Source organism: Podarcis melisellensis, assembly GCF_964234715.1.
Source record: "Podarcis melisellensis genome assembly, chromosome: 6".
Lineage (NCBI taxonomy): Eukaryota > Metazoa > Chordata > Lepidosauria > Squamata > Lacertidae > Podarcis > Podarcis melisellensis.
The window spans coordinates 20268341-20290119 of NC_138538.1; the positions used below are offsets into that span (position 1 = coordinate 20268341).

Below are 21779 nucleotides of genomic sequence, written 5' to 3' on the forward strand. Positions count from 1 at the left end.
TTTGGAAAACAGTTCAATAAATAACATATAAAAGAATTAGAGGTTGCTCCTTAAAAGAAGCTTTAAAGACAAGTGTTTTTTGTAACGAGCATTTTTAAATGTTTTAACAGGAAGCTTAAATCCAGTCTCATATACTCAGCACTGTATAGCCAGCATGGCTGCACCATCATGGAGATGTTTGGCGCCAGAAAATGGGGACCTCAACCCACATGGACAATATGATGGTTGCTTTGGCCAAGAGAATGGAGGAACTACTCAGGAGGAGAGAGGTCTCACCTTTCTGTTGAAGCAAGAAGATCGGGAGATACAGGACTCCTACTTGCAGCTCTTCAACAAACTAGAAGTAGCAGTTAAAGAAATGAAACAATACGTCTTTCAGATAAATAAGTGAGTTGGTTAACATCTTGCCTTTAGAAATCTTTGTGCTCAATTGGGGGGGGGAGGAGAGAATCAAAGTTATGATTGAATTATAACTCTCAATGCCCTACTTGGCTTAGCTTTAGCATGCCTTAGAGCAGGGGTGATGCAGAGCCTCCGATTAAGGTTTTAAAAGCATGGGGAGGTTCACAGAGCGTCAGCCTACAGGTGTCCCCATGTATGTATAGCAGAGATTACAGTTCTGGCTCCTGGAGTCCTTGGCTGGGTTTTCTTCTTACCATGATACATTCTACATCTGCAGGCTTTTGTCCACCATTACTGAACCCACGGCAGCAGGATTATGTGAGCCTCCCTCCGTGGAGGAGATGCCCGCCACATCCTTGGTCTCGGAAGAGAGCGATATTGACAAAGTCGAGCATGGGATGAAGAAGGTTTGTTTCAAAGTGTCTGAGGAGGACCAGGAAGATTCGGGACACGATACAATGAGTTACAGAGACTCATACAGGTGGGTTCAGTGAGGCGCACTGCTCGGAAGCCATTTCACTTGGATACTGTGAAGAATTATACATCCATGTATCATCAAATGAATCACATACTGCTGTTAAAACTTGTGGTATCAAGAATGCTCATGTTCTTCTGCTTGATGGCTTAATCTAGTAGCAGACTTGGGTTGTGGAGTTAAAAAAGAACCACCCAAAAATAAGTTTTTTGCATCCTTGGAGAACCCCCAGAAGTATATTTGTAAAATAAAAGAAAAATTATAGAGAGTGAGAGAGTAGAGACAGAGAATAAAGCCCCTTGGCAACAAGATCCTAAGAGCATACAGGGTGCTGATGGTAGTTGAGAGAAAGAGAAATGTCTAAACTGTCTGAGCCCCTGACAAGTTATGAAAAGGGTCATTGAAAGAGGGGTGATGAGGGTTTCAGATGTGTGACCCAGGGACTCCTGACAGCTTGTTATAACTATCCTTGAAGAGAGATTGTGAGTTGGGTGGAAGGAATGTGGGCCATGAGATCTAAAAACTCCCCACAACAACCCACTCTATACATGGATGTTTCAGAAGCACAGCAAAGCAAAAGGATTCATTTCCCTTTTTTCGTCCTCCAGAACGACACCCGCCCCATATAGCTATGAAATGCTCAAATTTGGGGTCAGCAGACTATATGGCACAGCTGGGGGAAATCCCTCAGGAACAGGGGGAAATTCACCCTTTTTTCTCTTTCCAACTCTTGAAATTTCCCTTTCCAAAGAGATCTGAGCAGCAGTTCTATCTGACTATGCCACAGAATTGTATTTCAGGTTCTAGTTGTTAATGCATTTGAGAACATGCACTAAGCTAGAAGCAGAGGCGATTTTAGGGTAGTCCCACCGGTTCTGGGCGCTTGTACTGCAGGGGGCGCCACAACAAAGATGTAGAATGGAGCACGAGAGGTGGGTGTGTGTGTGCCAAATTTAAGCATCGCACAGGGCACAACTGAAATTTGAGAACCCAAAGTCTACCACTGCTAGAACTGCTTATTACATGCAAGATGATGCCTTTTTGGCTGGCACACTTCTTTATGCCATCACAAGAAAAATGTTTGTTGCGCCACAATCTGTGAATCCATTCCAGCAAATGTTAATGATGGCTAAATTAGGAGATTAGTCACAACTAACCTTTATTAAATTGTGTCCTTTGTTTCTTTAAATTGTGTCCTTTGTCTTATAGATAGAGACACCTACCAATCTTACATTCTTATTCAAAGGGTTCTTGCACTTTGATAACAGAGCAGAATCATAACCCATATATTGCCCTTCTGGTTTGCTGGTTGTTTGTACATTACCACATTTTATTCTGGTACGACTTACCATATGGGAGGCCACTTGTAAGATTTTTGAACAAAAGTTAAATGTTTTGTGCAGTGATGCAGGATGAAGGGGAAAGCAATGGGGAATTGAAGTGACCCCAAATAGTCGCATTTTGACTAATGCTGTCCTCAGTGACACAGAATGTTCACAACAACAGCTACTTGTTAGCTAGCAATACCTTCTCACTGTTTAGTACATCTGCATTGCAGGGCAGGACGATTTTGTCCCTCTTCATAGGAAGGACATTCCATCACCCCAGACAAATTCAGTTGCTTTTCTCCATGGTCTATTTCTAATCTCATTCTGCCTTAACAAGCTAAAATGCAAATGTTTTTAAATCTTACCAATTCCTTCTCTCTTTAAAAAGCACTCTGTGCTTAAAATCTGCTAACAAATGGATCATCGCTCTTTATATACTTAGGACTGTTCCCAAATGTACAGTAGAGCACATATGACATGGGCCAGGCCCTAATCATTACTTGCACGGTACGAGTTTAAGTGCATCCAGTCCAGAGTTCACAACAATTTGACATGGTGCACATGTCAGTCACAGGATCAACTTACAGCAGGGCCTCAGTGATCAGGCAGGTCAGGTGAGGTCAGAGGGAAGAATTTCCCTCTTTATCCAGTGAAGCATCACAGCTGGGAAGAGGGAATCTTTTGTGGGTTTTTCAGGAGTAGACGCCTGTTAGCTTCAGACTGGTTCTGCAGCTGTTGTTTGCAGAACTGTTAACTTGTTGTCTTATGTGTACAAACACACAATCCACAGAAAACACAGACTAATTGGACTTTATAACGATTACATCTACAGCAGGATTTTTTTTGCATTACTCAGATCAGCAGGCACCAGTCTGAGGCACATGGAAGTAGACTGAATTAACCACAACCCTGCTGTTTGGAAGATCTCACAAGAGATTTCAAGTAATGCGCTTTTTTTTGGACTTTGCGGTTTTGTGTCCTAAATGGAACAATTTCTGGATCATACATTAGAAGGAAAGGAGAAAACAGAAAATGCTGTTTTTGAAGGGGCTGCCAACCAGCTAGAGGTTTTTTCGCTGCCTCAATCATAGCCCTTCAATGAGGGCATTATGAGACTCATATACCCTCCACCCAAAAAAAGGTGAAAACTGACAAGTGAAAAATAGCTTGGTCCCTGTCCACTTGTTCTAACCCGGGAATCTAAAGATGCAAGGAAGTTGCCCACTCCTCTGCTGATTGAAGGAGCAAATAAGCTAAATGAGGCTCCAGCAATACAGAGGATACAAAATGGATTTAGGCCAAGATACACAAGGCTTTCCTCCAATAGTACTCCTCTCGCCAGGCACACCAACAACATGAGGTAATTAATGGCGTCGGGGGCGGGGGGAGTTATTTCATAGTAGTTTGAACTGGCTCTTCATCTCAATTGATTTCAATCCAATACCAGAGCTAAATATCAAATACTCTTTATTCAGTGCTTTGTGGATCACAACAATAAGGAACTAAGGCACCTGTACTGTAGAACAGAAATTCCACCCAGCCATTCTGCAGGCAATGCTATTTTAAAGAGACCTTTTTAGCCTGATATAGGAGCATATTTATATATTCTTAAATTTGTTGTTGTTGTTTAGTTGTTTAGTCGTGTCCGACTCTTCGTGACCCCATGGACCAGAGCACGCCAGACACTCCTGTCTTCCACTGCCTCCTGCAGTTTGGTCAAACTCATGCTGGTAGCTTTGAGAACACTATCCAACCATCTCATCGTCTGTCGTCCCCTTCTCCTTGTGCCCTCAAACTTTCCCAGCATTAGGGTCTTTCCCAGGGAGTCTTCTCTTCTCATGAGGTGGCCAAAGTATTGGAGCCTCAGCATCAGGATCTGTCCTTCCAGTGAGCGCTCAGGGCTGTTCAAATATCTCTTGACTACTCCTGTCACTATGGAAATGAGTCTAGCAAATACTGAACAACTTTACTATTAGACTGCTGTAGAAAGTAAAGACTGTTTGAAAAATCGCTTTGTGCATTTCAGTTCCTCAAACGTGGTTCCCTCACTCCCCATCACCACCCTCTGCCTTTGTAATATAGCACTATAAAACCACAGAAGTTTTCAGGTAGCTTGGAAGCACTTCTAGCAGCTGCTGTTATAGAGAAGCCTTTCCTATTCAAGTCTGTGAACATTGTGTTCCCAGAAGACTCAGAAGGGGGAAATAGTAAAAGAATAAAATTTCAGGTTCCCCACTTCAAGCACTTCAAGTTTCCTAGTCACAGGAATTAGCATCATTTATTTCCTCTAAGAGCCGAGCATTGAACATGTAAAAAGCACATTTTGCATTTCACCTAGTGAAATACCACATCGTTCAAGCTTTAAAATTTAACTGTGTGGTATTTAAAATGTTTATGTACCACTTTGTGTAAATAAATCTTGAGCAGTGTATAATATAAAATTTATTTTAAAAAAACAAAGACGATGAATCAGTATAAAACCCCAAAATAGTGATATTTTGACAGATCACCCTGGTTGGTGCTAGAAGGGAAGCATAAAGCCCAATCAGAAAATCTACATTTGAACTGTATTTCTGGGGAGCCAGTGTGGTGTAGTGGTTAAGAGCGGTAGACTCATAATCAGGGGACCTGGGTTCGCGTCTTCGCTCCTCCACATGCAGCAGGTAGTGATAAAGCGGGATATCAAATCCAAACTCTTCTTCTTTCCTGCTGCAGTGATTCAAGCGCTAGTCGGATGGTAGCTCTTTCTCCGATACTGGACTTTCTAATCTGGGAGGAATAACAGGGGACCCCTTCCTCTTAAACATGCAATTTAGATGTGTTCATTTCCACATACATGTCATGCCTTAGGATTGTTGTGAGCATAGTGATCCAGGTACATTGAGTATTTCTCCTGTGTTGTTGGCAAAGGAGATGGAATTTTGTGTGAAGCAGAGCTCTCAACATGACAACCAAACAAAGAAAGCTACTGAGCGGTAGCCAAAAACTGTCAAACGTTTGTAGAAAATCCCCAGCGTGTTTTGCAACCTGTGCATTAAAGAAAATAGGCCATGGCAATTCAATTAGAAGTGCTATTTCTAGCACTTCAAGTTTCCTAGTCACAGGAATTAGCATCATTTATTTCCTCTAAGAGCCGAGCATTGAACATGTAAAAAGCACATTTTGCATGGTTTAAATCCTCAGTTTTGGTTCCATAGAAAAGCTGTTGGTGGGTGGTAGGCTAATCTTTTGCTGGCAGTGTATCTTCAGGGTTTTTCTACCTACTCACAGTGGAATTTGTTTTAATGCAATAGAAATAATTTTATTCAGCTTTTCATATGACTCCTATTCCTGTGCTGGGTTTTGTTTAATGGGTTCTATAATTGAGCCTAATCTGTCCTAGATGACACAGTGAGATCAAAGGCAGATTCCCAGTGGGGCTGTCACTTGTTTCAGAATTTAAATGAAAGATGAGAGAGTTTGTTCTGTCTTACCTCTTTTAGACTCAGACGATTAAGCATACATAACCTATATAATAGCAATTCAAGAAGGAATCAAATGTGTTTTGATTGGTTTTGGTCAGAAAATGGATATCCCGGAGCTTACAAGAATGAGTAAAGCACAGCTAAGAAGATACTTAGCTGGCATTAGTCATGGTTTGTTGCACGAGATCTGATTCGGACAATCAGTTTCATAGCCATTTGTCTCTTCCTAACATCCCTAAACATAGTGTAGTATATCCCTTTCAGAAATTAAGAGAAATAGATACCTTTGAGAACAACTTATATATTGATAGCAGAAATCAAGTGGAGCATTCTCCTTCACCCTTGTCATTTTGATTGAGATGAAACAGCTCTTGGATATCCTGTGCTTACTGCATTTATTGTTTGTGTTGTTGTTAAGCTGTTAAGATGCAGCAACTTGCAGATCTACACAGACAAAAATATCATCTTGTATTATACTCCTGCTCATCATTATTTAATCCCCACGACAACCCTAAGAGGAACCCTAGGAAAGGCTGAGATGCAGTGACTGGCCCAAGGTGAACCCACTGAGCTTCATGGCCAGGTGGGGATTTGAACCCTGGTTTCCCAGGTCCCTAAAAGGGACGCAGGTGGCGCTGTGGGTTAAAGCCTCAGCGCCTAGGACTTGCCGATCGAAAGGTCGGCGGTTCGAATCCCTGCGGCGGGGTGCGCTCCCGCTGCTCGGTCCCAGCGCCTGCCAACCTAGCAGTTCGAAAGCACCTCTGGGTGCAAGTAGATAAATAGGGACCGCTTACCAGCGGGAAGGTAAACGGCGTTTCCGTGTGCGGCTCTGGCTCGCCAGAGCAGCGATGTCACGCTGGCCACGTGACCCGGAAGTGTCTCCGGACAGCGCTGGCCCCTGGCCTCTTAAGTGAGATGGGCGCACAACCCCAGAGTCTGTCAAGACTGGCCCCTATGGGCAGGGGTACCTTTACCTTTACCTTTTCCCAGGTCCTAGTCCAACACTCTGGGTATGTCTCTGTATCCAAGGAACTAACAAGTTCTCATAAGGGCCCATTCCATAGAGAAGGCCCCTGTGGTAGCCCAGCGTATGGAGTTTCAGACTTGAATCCCACATATGTGAATTCAGGTATCACCAGACTCATGGGCTTGTGGTTCCTTGGACCTTCATTTCCCATTTTCAACATGGGAGCAGAAGAGAGCCAGTATGGTGTAGTGGTTAAGAGCGGTAGTCTCGTAATCTGGTGAACTGGGTTCGATTCCCCGCTCCTCCACATGCAGCTGCTGGGTGACCTTGGGCTAGTCACACTTCTTTGAAGTCTCTCAGCCCCACTCACCTCACAAGAGTGTTTGTTGTGGGGGAGGAATTAAAAAACAAACAAAAAACCCTAAAAAAACCCATGGGAGCAGAAAAGACTTCCCTTGTGGGGTAGTTTTGAGCGTATTTAAAAGATGTTCATTTAAATAGTGTTGCATAAATTATATCCCATTCAGAGAAGGTGCCTTCAGTCTCATCTGATTGGTTAACATTCTGGCACATCAGGACCAGAGGCCAAATGTGGTCCTCCAGACCTCCCTGTCTGGTCCTTGGGATTTTCCCCAGGCCACACTCCTCAGTGGCTCTGTGTCTTGGCCTCCAGAAGTGTTTTTGCCTGGCCAGAATGTGACCTTGAACTCTCATAATGCCTCTTGCTCGCCTTGGTGGACAATATAGAGGGGTGTATTTTGAAACAAATTTATTGCACAGATGTCATATTTAGATTGACTCATGCATACTCTTGCTTCTTTTCAAAATTGGCATGTGACCCATTTTGACTCCTATGTAAAAGAGTAAGAATGGCTAACGAAAGTTAGAAGACAGGATAGTTACGTTAGGTCGGAAAATTAGAACTCTTTACAAATTCTGCTATTGGTTCTGCAGATTATGCTCTCTAATAAAAATGTATGTTTATGTTTAAATCTGTTCTAGTCTGGATGGATTCTATGGCAAGTATATCTCACCCAACATGCTTTGTGTGGATGTACTTGAGTATGATGATAAAACCAGAGTCCTACTCCTTTCTATAAGTCAGAAGGTAGCAGTGGCAGGTAGTTTTAAGGGAAGTCTAGACTCAGCAGAATAGCTGAGTGACTGTCCTGGTGACCATCCAGGGATACACCTGGAAATGTCACAAAACAGGTACCGAAAACAGTGTTCTGTCATTGTGCATGCTAATAAAAAACTATGTGGTTTTAAGTTAAATCTGAACTTTAGAACATTGAAGCTCGATGACAAAGTCCCTGCGCTCAAAGAACCAACTAAATTTGGGTTAGAATTTGAACTTCTAACCCTTGTCTTTAGTCACTGACATGAGCTCTGGTAGCAAAGAGTAATGCTACAGTTCTGCAATCTGTCTTCATCAGTGAAAGATGAAGTATTCTAGGACAGAGTTCAAAAGTTTGCTGTCACTAAAGGATAGTATCCTCTTACTGTGTTGAATTAGGAGGGCCATTGTCCATTGTACACCACATTAAACCCTTGGAGACAGGCAGGATAGAAATGAAAGAATGCCCTTGGATACACCCCCCAAAAGGTGCTAACTATGCATAGCTGGAATTCTGCATATGAAGAGATTCTTAGTTTTTACACATTTTTCTTCCAGTGAATGCAACAGTAACCGGGACTCTGTGCTTTCCTACACCAGCGTACGGAGTAACAGCTCTTACTTGGGCAGTGATGAGATGGGATCAGGTGAGTGAATGCTGTGCTTCTATAATGAAACCATGAATAAAGAAGGCTTCAACAATGAATGGACCATAAGCCAATTCTCCAGTAGATGCCAGTCTATTATTCAGCTCCTCACTTGTGTTTTCTTAGTGTTCCCATAGCAACCACCCTCCTTGCAGACTTATGGAACTAAAAAAGCCCATGTCATACGCTATGTCCAAGTGGAAAGAGAAACTTCAAAAATCAGTTGGGTCATTTTGTTCATCTTGGTTCTTAAAGCACTTTCAGTTCTCCTTTTTTCCTTTTCGCCCCTTCAGAAAGATAGAAAGAGGGTGGTTGATCACAGCCTAAAGTAGTTGCTGTTGTCATTATATATTAAATTTCTAGATAGCTATTTGCTCCTGACATTCTTTCCATTGGAATATATTTGCATGAGAACAAGCCCAAAGTTTTACTGTTCCCACCATTAGGTGATGAACTCCCCAGTGACATGAGGATACCTTCAGACAAACAAGACAAGCTGCACGGCTGCCTTGAGCATCTATTTAACCAGGTGAGTGACACAAACGCTTATGATGTAGAACAGGGAACTTAACTGCTTTTGCCATACTCTCTTAGAGTGCGTGCTCTTCCAGATGTTTAGGAACCAGTAATGTTGGCTAGCAATTGGATGCTCTTTTCTTGACATTCTCTGTGATGGGGTTCAACAAATATTCTGTTGCTCATTCAGGCCATGGCTCATCGACTTGGCTTCATCTGGAGTGCCTCAAAGCATGACGGTTGTCTTTGGTTGTTTGCCCCCAGCATTTGGTGTTCAAGAATATACTCCCTCTGGTCTTGGAGGCTTCATTTAGCTATTGTGATTTGGGGAGAGCATGGGGCACACATGGGGGAAGGAGCTGTGTAAGCAGAAATTATTGCACTGATGGGATGTGTTACCATCCATGGTTTCCCCTAGGAAAACAAAAACAAAAAACATCTCTTTGGAAGACTCACTAAATGTGCTTCTTTGCAGGTGGATGCTATCAATGCGCTTCTCAAAGGACCAGTAATAAACAAGGCTTTTGAAGAAACAAAACATTTTCCAATGGACCACAGTTTACAAGGTAAACTTGCCAGAACATCATGTGCCCAGGATAATCTTGCTTTTCTCAGCTAGGTCCAGACGCAACTTGCTCAATCTCTAGCTGTTCCCCTCCTTCCTCCTTCCTTCCTTCTGATGTGTGAATTCGCTCCTCCTTTCTTGAGAGCGGGGATAGGAAAACCTGGAATGTGACTGACATCACATCATGTTACAGGGGACATATAGAAGGAAAAGACACTGTGCTGCTGCTCTCAGTGGTAGCCGTTAATTCCTCATAAGATCCAGTTTCCAGCCCTGTTGTATATTTGACTTCTTTAATATATCTATATGTTTGCATTGCTTCACCTCAGGTTAGTTTTGCTGCTCTGTACAGGCTCCCAGTTATGTTGTATTTTAATAAAATAAAATAACAATAATAATTTTATTATTTGTACTCCACCCATCTGACTGGGTTTCCCCAGCCACTCTGGGCAGCTTTAATTTTTCACCAGACCCAACTTTTCTGAGGGCTTGGTTGGGATCAGCACAGTATGCAGTCAGGTGCTGTTTTGAACTACTCTGGCATTGCTAAATTGTCTGGCCTAAAGTCCCTCTTCTTATGCAGAATTTAAGCAGAAAGAAGAAACCACAATTCGGAGCAGGAACAAGATTCAAATCAGCATCCAAGAAGATCCCTGGAACCTTCCGCTCCGCATCAAGAACCTTGTGGAGACCATACAGAAATATGTGGAAGGTCTGTGAAAAGGGTTGCTAGGGGAAAGCTCTTTGGTTTATTCTAGTATTATGAAAAGGGTAGTAGAGGGACTGGGGGTTGATCTGGGCTACTTTTATTGCAATTCTGGGTTTCTACTCATTGGACTGGATCAGTTTTGGGTGGGTTTACCCTTTGTATTGACATGAGCTGAAAACATTTCTGATGAGACATAATTGGCCTGTGTTTAGCAAATGAGATTTCTAACAGATGAGATTTGTTACCTATGGGCAATCCAAATAGAGATCATTTGACATCCCTCAGGAGGTTGTGAACTCTTCTTCCTTGGAGATTTTTAAGCAGAGGTTGGATAGCCATCTGTCATGGATGCTTTAGCTGAGATTCCTGCATTGCAGGGGGTGGACTAGATGACCCTTGGGATCCCTTCCAATTTATACAATGGTGGCACTGTGGGTTAAACCACAGAGCCTAGGAATTGCCCATCAGAAGGTCGGCAGTTCGAATCCCTGCGATGGGGTGAGCTCCCGTTGCTTGGTCCCTGCTCCTACCAACCTAGCAGTTCGAAAGCACGTCAGAGTACAAGTAGATAAATAGGTACCACTCTGGCGGAAAGGTAAACGGCATTTCCGGGCGCTTCTCTGGTTTGCCAGAAGAGGCTTAGTCATGCTGGCCACATGACCCAGAAGCTGTACGCCGGCTCCCTTGGCCAATAAAGCAAGATGAGCACCGCAACCCCAGAGTCGGCCATGACTGGACCTAATGGTCAGGGGTCCCTTTACCTTTATGATTCTATATGTGAAACTGAGACACCTCATAAGTCAGGCTCACAAGAATTCCTTTGTTAGATTCCATCTAATTTTTCATTGGAATATGCTTCTCAAACTTGACTATGTGAATTTCCCCAGAGAAATCCTCCATCAGAGGAGGAAGTGCTAGGGCAGTTCTGGACAAGCACCCTGGCTGCCGAATAATGTCATAATCCCTTGACTACATTTGTTTTTTGCTTTTGTGAAGTAAACTTGGGGAGTTCCCATGTTGAGCCATTTCACTGACATGGAAATGTTCTGTACTTTAGTTTGAATAAGGAGAGTAGTTCTGATCTACTTTCATTAAGAAACACAAAGATTTCTTCAAGCTGAAGAGTTTACTGAGTCTAGAACCCCCTTGAGTCACCCAAATGAATGTGTTGACGGCGTGAACTGTTATTGGGGGCTGGGTATGCAGACATGTCTTGCCCCCAACATCCTGTCTTTAACACTTTATGGGTGAGAACTAGGTAAGAGACATAAATCAGAATACAGAGTAGCTTCAGGTGTGTTTGATTCCAAAATATTAGTGCAATCTGTACTTATGATGGGATGTTTAACCTTTGGACCACCAAATGTTGTCCAGGTCTCATCACACCCAACTTGCATGGCCAATGGTCAGGGGTGTTGGGAGTTGTAGTTCAATGTCTGGAGGACGAAAGATAGGCACCGCTGACTTATAGCACCACTTCCCCAAGTTTCTTAAGTCTCCTCAAACATTACATAAGCGCTTAAACAGGGGAGGGGTCTGGGGTGTCCTGGCCAGAGGCAGAGGCAGCATGGAGCCTGCACGTGCTCAAGCCACTGGGTCTCTCCCAGGAGAGATGTGTGGCTCGGGCATTCTGCAGGCCCCGTAGTAAGTGCTGCCTGGCCTTTTGTCACCGCCTTCAGTGGTGACAACCGGGGTAGCCTGCACCCACCTCACCCCCCTTCCTCCGCCCCTGGTCCTGGTACACTGACTCCACTTCACACATTGAGCTGAACATGCTTAGAAGCTTCCCCATGATCAGGAACTTGTAATGCACAAAGATCTAAAGTGCCACCAGCATGCATAGGGACATTGAGGGTGGGGCTCATAGGTACAGTTTGCTACAGTATTTTAGATTTAATTAAGCACACTTGGAGCTGCCCATGATGTCTGACTTTTGCCTCCTTCCTAGTTTGTGCACGTGAACAATTGTTTTCTTGGGGCCAGGATTTGTCAGGGCTCCAACCTGGAACTTGTTTTTGGTGCAGTTGCTGAATGCTGGAAACTTACAAAGTAATTTCAAAGAGTATGTGCAGTATCTAGCCCATGCATAGCTGAGAAAATGGGCAAGGCCTTCTAGATCAGTGGTCCCCAAACTTTCATCCTCATGGTCTGCTTGAAAATTGCTGGGACTTTTGATGGACCACATAAAAGTTTTTTCCTGCCTGCTGTAGCAATTGCAATGTGCTACGCTAAATTGCTGCATGATTTTTAATTGCATTTTCATTGCTTCTTTAATTTAGTACGTTGTATTTTATCGTATTGGGACACAGGTGGCGCTGTGGGTTAAAGCCTCAGCGCCTAGGACTTGCCGATCGAAAGGTCGGCGGTTCGAATCCCTGCGGCGGGGTGCGCTCCCACTGCTCGGTCCCAGCGCCTGCCAACCTAGCAGTTCGAAAGCACCTCCGGGTGCAAGTAGATAAATAGGGACCGCTTACCAGCGGGAAGGTAAACGGTGTTTCCGTGTGCGGCTCTGGCTCGCCAAATGCAGCTTTGTCACGCTGGCCACGTGACCCGGAAGTGTCTCCGGACAGCGCTGGCCTCTTAAGTGAGATGGGCGCACAACCCCAGAGTCTGTCAAGACTGGCTCGTACGGGCAGGGGTACCTTTACCTTTACCTTTATTCTATCGTATTACAATTGGAATACAGTGGTACCTCGCAAGACGAATGCCTCGTAAGACGAAAAACTCGCAAGACAAAAGAGTTTTTCGTTTTTTGAGTTGCTTTGCAAGACGAAAACGTCTTGCAAGTTTGTTTCCTTATTCTTAAAACCGTTAATACCTATGGGAATCCGTGCTTCGCAAGACGAAAAATTCGCAAGACGAAAAAACTTGCAGAACGAATTAATTTCGTCTTGCGAGGTACCACTGTATATGGAATTCAACAGAATTCAGTTTATAAGTGCTCTTCACTGACGCGCTGCAGACCAACTAAATGAAGCCTCAGTTTGGGAACTCCTGTTCTAGGCTAAGGGGTGCCATTCCCAAGTCTGCTTGTATTTCAACATCTCTTACAGCCAGTGTTGTGTAGTGATTAAGAGTGGTAGACTCGTAATCTGGTGAACCGGGTTCACTTCCCTGCTCCTCCACATGCAGCTGCTGGGTGACCTTGGGCCAGTCACACTTCTCTGAAGTCTCTCAGCCCCACTCACCTCACAGAGTGTTTGTTGTGGGGGAGGAAGGGAAAGGAGAATGTTAGCCGCTTTGAGACTCCTCAGGGTAGTGATAAAGCGGGATATCAAATCCAAACTCTTCATACTGGGACTTAGCACTTAGCTAAGTGGAATGTGATTATGCTCACTTGTTTTTAAAACATGTTTTATCTTTTTCTTTCCTTTCTAGATGGCAAGAACCAGCTGCTTTTGGCATTGCTGAAATGTACAGGTAAAGCAGCTCCTTGATTTGCTGCTGTTTGCAAATGACCCCTTAGGTGCTATAGGGACAGGTGTGCAGAGAAAAAGTCATTAAACGTTAAACACTGTAAATTTGATAGTGCTGTGGTGTTGGCAGAACAACAGTTATTATCCTTGCATATCACGTCAGTGATAACTGGACACCCCTTTTATAGGCCAACAGTCCTTCTGTTCCCATGTGCTCTGTGTTGTTGTGGGAAACTGAGCATTCCTTTGGGGGAAAACATGGATGTAGATTGGAAGCTTTTGTTGCTTGGGTTACTATGGTGCACCTTACACAGTGCACATGAAGGGAATAGGAAATATGGGACCGTTGCTGGGCATTGGGCTCATGCCATGAAGCAAATGATAACTCCTGATTCCTGTGTGTTCTCCTTTCTCTCTCCCAGACACTGAGCTGCAGCTGAGACGAGACGCGATTTTCTGCCAGGCTCTGGTGGCTGCCATTTGCACGTTCTCCGAGCAGTTACTGGGGGCTCTCAACTACAGATACAATAACAACGGGGAGTATGAAGAGAGCAGCAGGGAAGCCAGCAAGAAGTGGTTGGAGCAGATAGCAGCCACGGGGGTGTTGCTCAACTACCAGTCTTTGCTCTCCCCCTCTGTGGTAAGGGAGGACTACAGTTTGCTAGCTAAATAAATAAGGAACTTTACAGTCTTCTTTTTACCCATCTCCTGACCAAGTTGTTTTGCCTGCCCTGGATACATTTTAAGGCTGTGAGAAATTTGAACTGCCTTTATTTGCTGTATATTATTGTTTCCTTTAAACATAAATGGGCCCTGGGAATGTTCTCTTATGCTACTGTGAAGGAGGCCGGGGCCAACTTTCGGTTCAAAATCTGTGTCAACTCGCTTTAGTGCTCATAAGATGTGAGAAATATAATGGGCATGTACACGCCCTGTGAATTTGTTTTGACGGGTTGCATGTTGCTTAGTCACGTGGTTCTTCAGAACCCACGTGCATTCCAATCTGAGGTGGGTGGTATTGCGACAGTTTTATTGCGACCATTTTATTTGTCCAGGATTTGTCTCAGAGATGACCAGCTGCAAAGTAGAAGAGAGTTAACTTTTCATAGTTAGGAGGGAATTTTAGTAAATGCAGATCAGTGGAAGAGTGTCCTTTGCATGCAGAATGTCCCAGATTCAATACCTGACATTTTGAGGCAAGTCTGGAAGACCTCTGTTTGAAATCCACGAGAGCCACCAGTCACATGGACCAATGGTCTGATTAAGAATATGTCAGTTCTTACATTCCAAACCTTTTAAAAACAAAAACAACCCCTCTCTGCATTACATACTCCCATAATTCCCTATTCCATGAAACTATTAAAAGTACAGGAGGCCTGTCTTGTCTGGCTTTGGGACAAAAGTAAGATAGATGTACATGTGTGGTTAGACTAAAAGTGAACCCCATGTTGCAGGTAGTACTAAACGGTGGGCCCTGCGTCTGAAAAGGTTGAATACTGGTGCTGCGTAGAGAGCACTGCAGGAAAGGCAATGATGGGTGGCAAATTGTGTGGTGTCTTCTGTCCTCTGCTGGCGAGAAGCTGTATCTTGCGTTGCATCAAATGTGTGTGCAAAAAAAAAAAAGTGTGTACACATCAAAAGCAGGAAGAAGGAAGAGGGAAGCATGGTTAGGCTATATAGATGGGATATATTGAAATGGAATACCTTGAAAAATGATGCTAAAATTATGGCTGGAAGGATATTCATCATGTTTTTTGCACAGAGATTGGTACTTCCTTTTTTCCTGGAATATTTTTCATTTTAAAAGAACAGTGAGGTAGGGGAATTAAATATGCAGTGTAAAAGATGGGATGAGATGCAGCCTTAACCAAAATCATGTGACCCTTTAGCTGATACTTGTGTTGCTTAAGTTGGGGGGGGGGGAATCTATCTTTCGTCTCACGATTCCTTCGGAAAAGGGGCGTGTGTGTTCTTATTTGCAGCCCGTCTAACTTTCCCTATTTATTTATTTTCTCAATCAGAAAGAGGAACGAACCATGCTGGAAGATATTCAAGCCACTTTGTCAGAGCTGGACAAAGTTGCTTTTTATTTCAGGCAACTGGATGAGTGTTTCGTTGCAAGTGAGTTCACACCTTTTCTTTGTGCCTTATTTTCCTGTATTTTTTCCTGCAGTGCACTGACATATCACCTGTGTGTCCCATTGACTTAATCCACAAAGACTGTGGACTTGCACTAAAAACTGCAAAAGTTGCAATTTTGGCTGAAACCCAGCAAGAGCGTTGCTAATCTTTTAAATGTAATTTATTTTTATTTATTTATTAAATTTCATTAAATACAAAAAAGAAAAGAATATCAAATAAGAAAAGAAATAAAGAAACTGATTTCATATATATACACATGAACACAATTATTTATACATCTGTAAAGCATATTTAAAAAAGAAGGAAAAAAAGAGAAAAAAAGAAGAAAGAAAAGTTAAAAATAGAAATTTAGAGAATAGAAAAGTGTTCACCATAAACAACAATTTCAGATCTATACTTGCATACAATTTTATATTTCCATCTTGCAAAATATCAGTCTTAATTAAAATGTTTTAAAAGACTTCCACCGTTTACGCTGCACGTCTTTTATACATCAGTCACCATAAAACTCTGTTCTTCATATCCTTTCTGTAAGTTTTCCTTAATTTCTCACTTTACGTTCTTTATATTCTTCACAAGATTAGTCCAAACACAACCAAATTTTGGTAGTTGAGCCCTGGTTTTGTAAGTATTCATTTAGACAATCCCACTGTTTCTTGACCATGTTCTTGGGTTTTCTCTTTATTAAATCCGGCAGTTTAGCTAACTCCAGATAATCTTTTAAATGTAATTTAATTCAACTCTTTGCTTTGTTTTGTTGCTGGTTGTTTTATAATGTTGGTACTATAGTAATGAAGTAGAGCGTGAACAGGGCATGTTTTTCTCACCAGTAACATCCCTCTCATATGAGCTGGATTAGGAGGCAAGAGTTATAAGAAAGAGGATGGAACTTTCAGGAGAGCTTAAGCTTCAGTACCTCTTATTGCACAGTCTCCAACACCTGTCTTTTTGTTCCCCCAGATACCCATGTCTTCTACCATGTTGAAGGCAACAGGCAGGTTTTGAAGGTTTTCTTTTACTTAGACAGCTACTACTTCTCCAAACTGCCTTCCCGGTTTCAGAACGGAGGGAGCCTGAAGCTACATGCTGTGCTCTTCACAAAAGGTACAGGCGAAATTCTGTTTGTTCAGTTTTTTCCTTTAAGCCACTGACTATAATGTAATTGGGGTGGATGATGCTCGTAATCGAGCTTTATGTGATAAAGATGAATGTTGCCCTCAGCTCTTGGCTCTTTGGCAGCTTATTAAATCTGCAAGGCAAAGTCTGAGACAGTATAAATTAAATTTAAGGAAGCTTAAACCTAATCTGAAGCAGGTAAAATATGCCAGTTAGAAAACCGTTTCACAATACTGACAGGATGAGGGTAAGCATAAGGTCAGGCACATTGAGCTTATTTTGTAATCTGCACATATGCATGGGCCTTCCATGTTATTGGACTCTCAGTCTCAGCACACCATCTGTGAAATGGGTGCAATGGCAACATGCCTCATGGGGCCATGGTGAGGGAGAATAAAGATCAGGATTGTAAACCACTTAGCATTCTAAGAAGTCTAGTGTACTTTCACATTGTATAATAGTGGTGGTGACAGAAGAAATAAAAGAAACGGGTGAGCTTTATAAGGAATACATGATGTTTTTCATGAAAATCATTACAGCCCTTGAAAATCTGGAAGGCCAGTCCCAGCCAAATGGTTCCTCTCTAGAAGAGCTCCAGCAGCAAATTAATTCCACCTCTCTTGAGAAGGTGCAGCAGTATTATCGCAAACTCAGGTATTGTGGCATAAAAAGAATGCTGTTTGTACTCAACATTATTATTGCTATTAAGATTTTATCAGTCTGGGTGGTTCTTTACATGGTAGCATACATGAAGGCCGGTCCCTGCCCCAGGGTGCTTGCCATCTGAGCCTGTTCATTTGAGAGAAAATCCATACATTTGAATTGAGATTTTCTTAATTCAAGTTTTGTTTGGGTGTTAAATAAAAGAAAGAGAACCTTTTAAATGTACATAGTACAAAAAGAAAGAGAGAAAGCAATTGGAGACAGGACGCAAATGTTCTAGTAACTGATTCTGGTTTCATATGCTGGTTTGTAAACAGCACTTTAAACCATCATTTCTGAATTTGGATGGCATGCCATAGTGTGGATTAACAAGGCCAGGATATAAGCATGAGAGCCATATGCCAGAAGGGAGAATGAAAAGTGAGGGCAAAGCTCATTCTCAGGCCAATAAAACATGATTTATTGGTCCCAAGATTGTAATGTGCGAATGGGGTCATAGTTGTTTACCTGACATTTTGTGTGGGGAATCCCTACACTATGAACCCTTTAAAATAGTAGGAGAAGCCAGTAACAGCTTCTGACTATGAGCTGGACCATGTTTAATAGAAGTAAAGAGTCTTATAATTCTGGCACCATTCCTTGGGCCACAGAAACATATTTGATAGGCCACATCTAGCCTTCCGTTGACTTGTTCCTCAGCCATGCCCCTTAGGAAGAAACATCTAGGATTGCTTGAAACTTGAAGACCACAAGCTAATACAGCTTATTTCTTATTTTCAGGACTTTTTACCTTGAGAGATCCAACCTGCCTACAGATTCCAACACCACAGCTGTGAAGATTGATCAGGTACAGAAACCACAGTTCTGGCATATGTGCAATACAGTGGTACCTCAGTTTACATACGCTTCAGGTTACATACACTTCAAGTTACAGACTCCGCTAACCCAGAAATAGTGCTTCAGGTTAAGAACTTTGCTTCAGGATGAGAACAGAAATCGTGCTCCGGTGGTGCAGCAGCAGCGGGAGCCCCCATTAGCTAAAGTGGTGCTTCAGGTTAAGAACAGTTTCAGGTTAAGAACGGACCTCCGGAACGAATTAAGTACGTAACCCGAGGTACCGCTGTAAGTGCAAACTTCCAAACCGAGCTGAGGTCAGGAGCAACCAGTGCTCCTTATTTCTAGGAGAAGCTGGCTGTGCACAGCGCTGGTTGGCCGGCCCATGTGGCAGTCATAAAGCCACTTCTCTCTTGGCTGCCTATCCTTCTGTGTAGAGTTGGGGTGAGCAGGCTGCGGGAGTATGGGGTCTGCTAGCTGTTTTACTAGAACCGTGAGATTATGCTTGGCTGAAGCATGGAGAAGGGTCATAGGAATCCACATTGGAGTCAGAGCCTGGAATATATATATGATGGTAGAGGAGCAAGGAAAGAGGGAAGCAGACTTCACACGGCAAAAGCCACGCCTGACGGAGGTCCATCTGCCTTCAGCAGCCCTAAATCTAATACGAACCCCATCAGTTCATATCTGCAGTTTCTCAAACGTCCTCTGGACCTCCTCACACATTTAAGTTTTTCAAGTGTACATTTAAAAAGGTAAAAGGTAAATTTGACAAACGAACAGTAGCTACAGATCCCTGTTGAGTGTAGACTCAATTGCCAGTTTAGGTTTGTTGCAGTGCCTCTGTAAAATGCCGCCCCGAGTCCCCATTAACCCATTTATAAGGAGCAAACTATATTTACTTAAGACTGCCATGTTTGGACCTCCCCACGTAACTTTCTTTTTTGTGAACGAACCTACAAGGCCTCCTGATTTGGACTGGGGGCAGAGGCTTAACCCTTGCTGCAGCCCCAATCTAGATTTCCTCCTGAAGCTACTAATAGCTATGGGAAATAAAGCTTACAGGCTTAACATTTTAAGCTTGTAAATTTTCCCTTATGTCTCTAATAATGTAAACAAGGGGTGTAATTTTTTTTTAAAAAAAATAGTTTTTGATAAAAATGAATAAATAAACAAGGAAAAGTGTATTTAGCGTCTGATGTTGCACAAGGAAAGATTTAGACACCATCCCCAACTCACCCCCATGCTCTGGCCCTGATATAGTTGCTTTTACAAAAAAGAAAACTATTCTGGGAGTGCCAGTGTAATGTATAGTTTGGCCTTAAATCCCCTATGGCAAACAACAATTTCGACTTACCATTTTGGAAGCTGCTCTGATGAATGGTTGTTGGCATAAGCATTTAGACTGGGTATAACTGAGGGCAGGGGAGCGTGTAGGTACAGATGCTTCACTGTTGCATTCTTCCTTTGTATTCTTTTGTAGCTTATCCGTCCCATCAATGCAATGGATGAGCTTTGCAGACTAATGAAATCTTTTGTCAGCACAAAAGGCAGCCAGCCGGGATATTCCAGTAGTTACGTGGCAGGGGCTGGACTGCTGCCTATATCCTCTGAGCTCTGTTATCGCCTCGGAGCCTGCCAGATTGTAATGTGCGGCACTGGAATGCAAAGGTGAGAGCTTTTAAATCAAAACAAATGTTGTGTTCCTCTGGAATGAACATTTTTTGAAAGTGACCTACTGGTAGAGATCCCTGGGCTCTGCCATTGCAAGTAGGGATTTACATGACTGAATGCTTCGTCATTCAAAAATAGAAACAATCCCTCTGTATATAAAACTTGGATGTCAAGGAGAATATAGCATCCCGTTTTCTGTGTTGTTTGCTGGTTTGTTGTTTTTGCATGGAGAAATCATGTGAGTCACCATCTACAGACACATGTTTCAGCACTGGACCTAAGTTATTTAGGTTCATTTTCTGCTTCTCAGAGGAGGTGACTCTGGAATAAATTAGTTTATACCTTCACCTTTGGCCTGCTTGAACTTTGAATGCATGGAGTACCTTTAACATACTTACATGATTACAGTGGTGCCCCGCAAGACGAACGCCTCGCAAGACGAAAAACCCACTAGACGAAAGGGTTTTCCGTTTTGGAGGCGCTTCGCAAGACGAATTTCCCTATGGGCTTGCTTCGCAAGACGACAGCCCATAGGGAAATCTCCGGGACAGCGGGGAAGCGCAGCGCGTCTTCCCCGCTGTCCTCAGACCTCCTCCGAAGCCTGGCGGCGGGGCGGGGACACCTCCTCCCGCCGCCGGGCTTCGGAAGGATGCCCCGATGCCGGGCGGCGGGGCGGGAAATCCTCCCTCCGCCGCCCGGCATCGGAACGATGCCCCGATGCCGGGCGGCGAGGCGGGAACGCCTCCCCCCGCCGCCCGGCTTCGGGGCGGGAAAGCCTCCCCCCGCCGCCCGGCATCGGAACGATGTCCCGAAGCCGAGCGGCGGGGCGGGAAAGCCTCCCCCCGCCGCCCGGCTTCGGGGCATCGTCCCGATGCCGGGCGGCGGGGCGGGAACGCCTCCCCCCGCCGCCCGGCTTCGGGGCATCGTCCCGATGCTGGGCGGCGGTACGGGAACGCCTCCCCCCCGCCGCCCGGCTTCGGGGCATCGTCCCGATGCCGGGCGGCGGGGCGAGAAAGCCTCCCCCCGCCGCCCGGCATCGGAACGATGTCCCGAAGCCGGGCGGCGGGGCGGAAACCTCAGATGGAACAATCCAAAGGGACAGGGAGGAATGAGGTGCAGCTCCTTGTCCTTTGAAAATAAACTGTACCAGCTACAGGGTTTGCATAGCTTTTCTCCCACACTCGGGAAGAACAGGGAGCTGTTGAAACCTGCAGATCCACAGCCCATCCTGACATGCCTCCTTTTTGTTCTATCTGACATCAGAGTGGAGAGTGGAGATGTCCTGGATGTAGAAGAGGGTTTGTAGGTAGGCACCTTGCAAGGTCAAATCTCCCTGTCTGAGAGTGGACCTTTCTATCCACCCTCAGATAGGGGGATCCAAAAGTCCAGTAGCCCAGGGACAATAGGATCGCCACTTTATATGAATAGGCATTTGACTCCTGGAAGTGACATTCTTTATGTTCTGTTTTTAGGAGTACGTTGAGTGTGTCCTTGGAGCAAGCAGCTATATTGGCTCGAAGTCACGGACTCCTGCCTAAGTGTATCATGCAGGCAACAGACATCATGAGAAAACAAGTAAGCCTTTATGAAGGGTTGAATGCGAAATAATAATAGTAATAATAATAATAATAATAATAATAATAATAATAATAATAATAATAATTTATTATTTGTACCCCGCCACTCTGGGCGGCTTCCAACAAAGATGAAAGATACACTAAAATGTCACATATTAAAAACTTCC

General features: G+C 43.8%; 1 protein-coding gene across 1 annotated transcript in view; it reads left to right on the forward strand.

Moving 5' to 3' along the window:
• The window catches only part of PREX1 (phosphatidylinositol-3,4,5-trisphosphate dependent Rac exchange factor 1), a 213386-nt gene that overhangs the window by 187848 nt on the left and 3759 nt on the right, over window positions 1-21779 (forward strand). Inside the window, exons 25-38 of the mRNA XM_081916608.1 lie at window positions 111-387; window positions 680-883; window positions 8312-8400; window positions 8847-8929; window positions 9392-9482; window positions 10065-10193; window positions 13569-13610; window positions 14029-14246; window positions 15628-15727; window positions 16709-16852; window positions 17404-17518; window positions 18308-18374; window positions 19845-20032; window positions 21508-21610. Of these exons, the coding sequence (XP_081772734.1) occupies window positions 111-387; window positions 680-883; window positions 8312-8400; window positions 8847-8929; window positions 9392-9482; window positions 10065-10193; window positions 13569-13610; window positions 14029-14246; window positions 15628-15727; window positions 16709-16852; window positions 17404-17518; window positions 18308-18374; window positions 19845-20032; window positions 21508-21610 (1850 nt within the window). The remainder of the gene's footprint in view (window positions 1-110; window positions 388-679; window positions 884-8311; window positions 8401-8846; window positions 8930-9391; window positions 9483-10064; window positions 10194-13568; window positions 13611-14028; window positions 14247-15627; window positions 15728-16708; window positions 16853-17403; window positions 17519-18307; window positions 18375-19844; window positions 20033-21507; window positions 21611-21779) is intronic.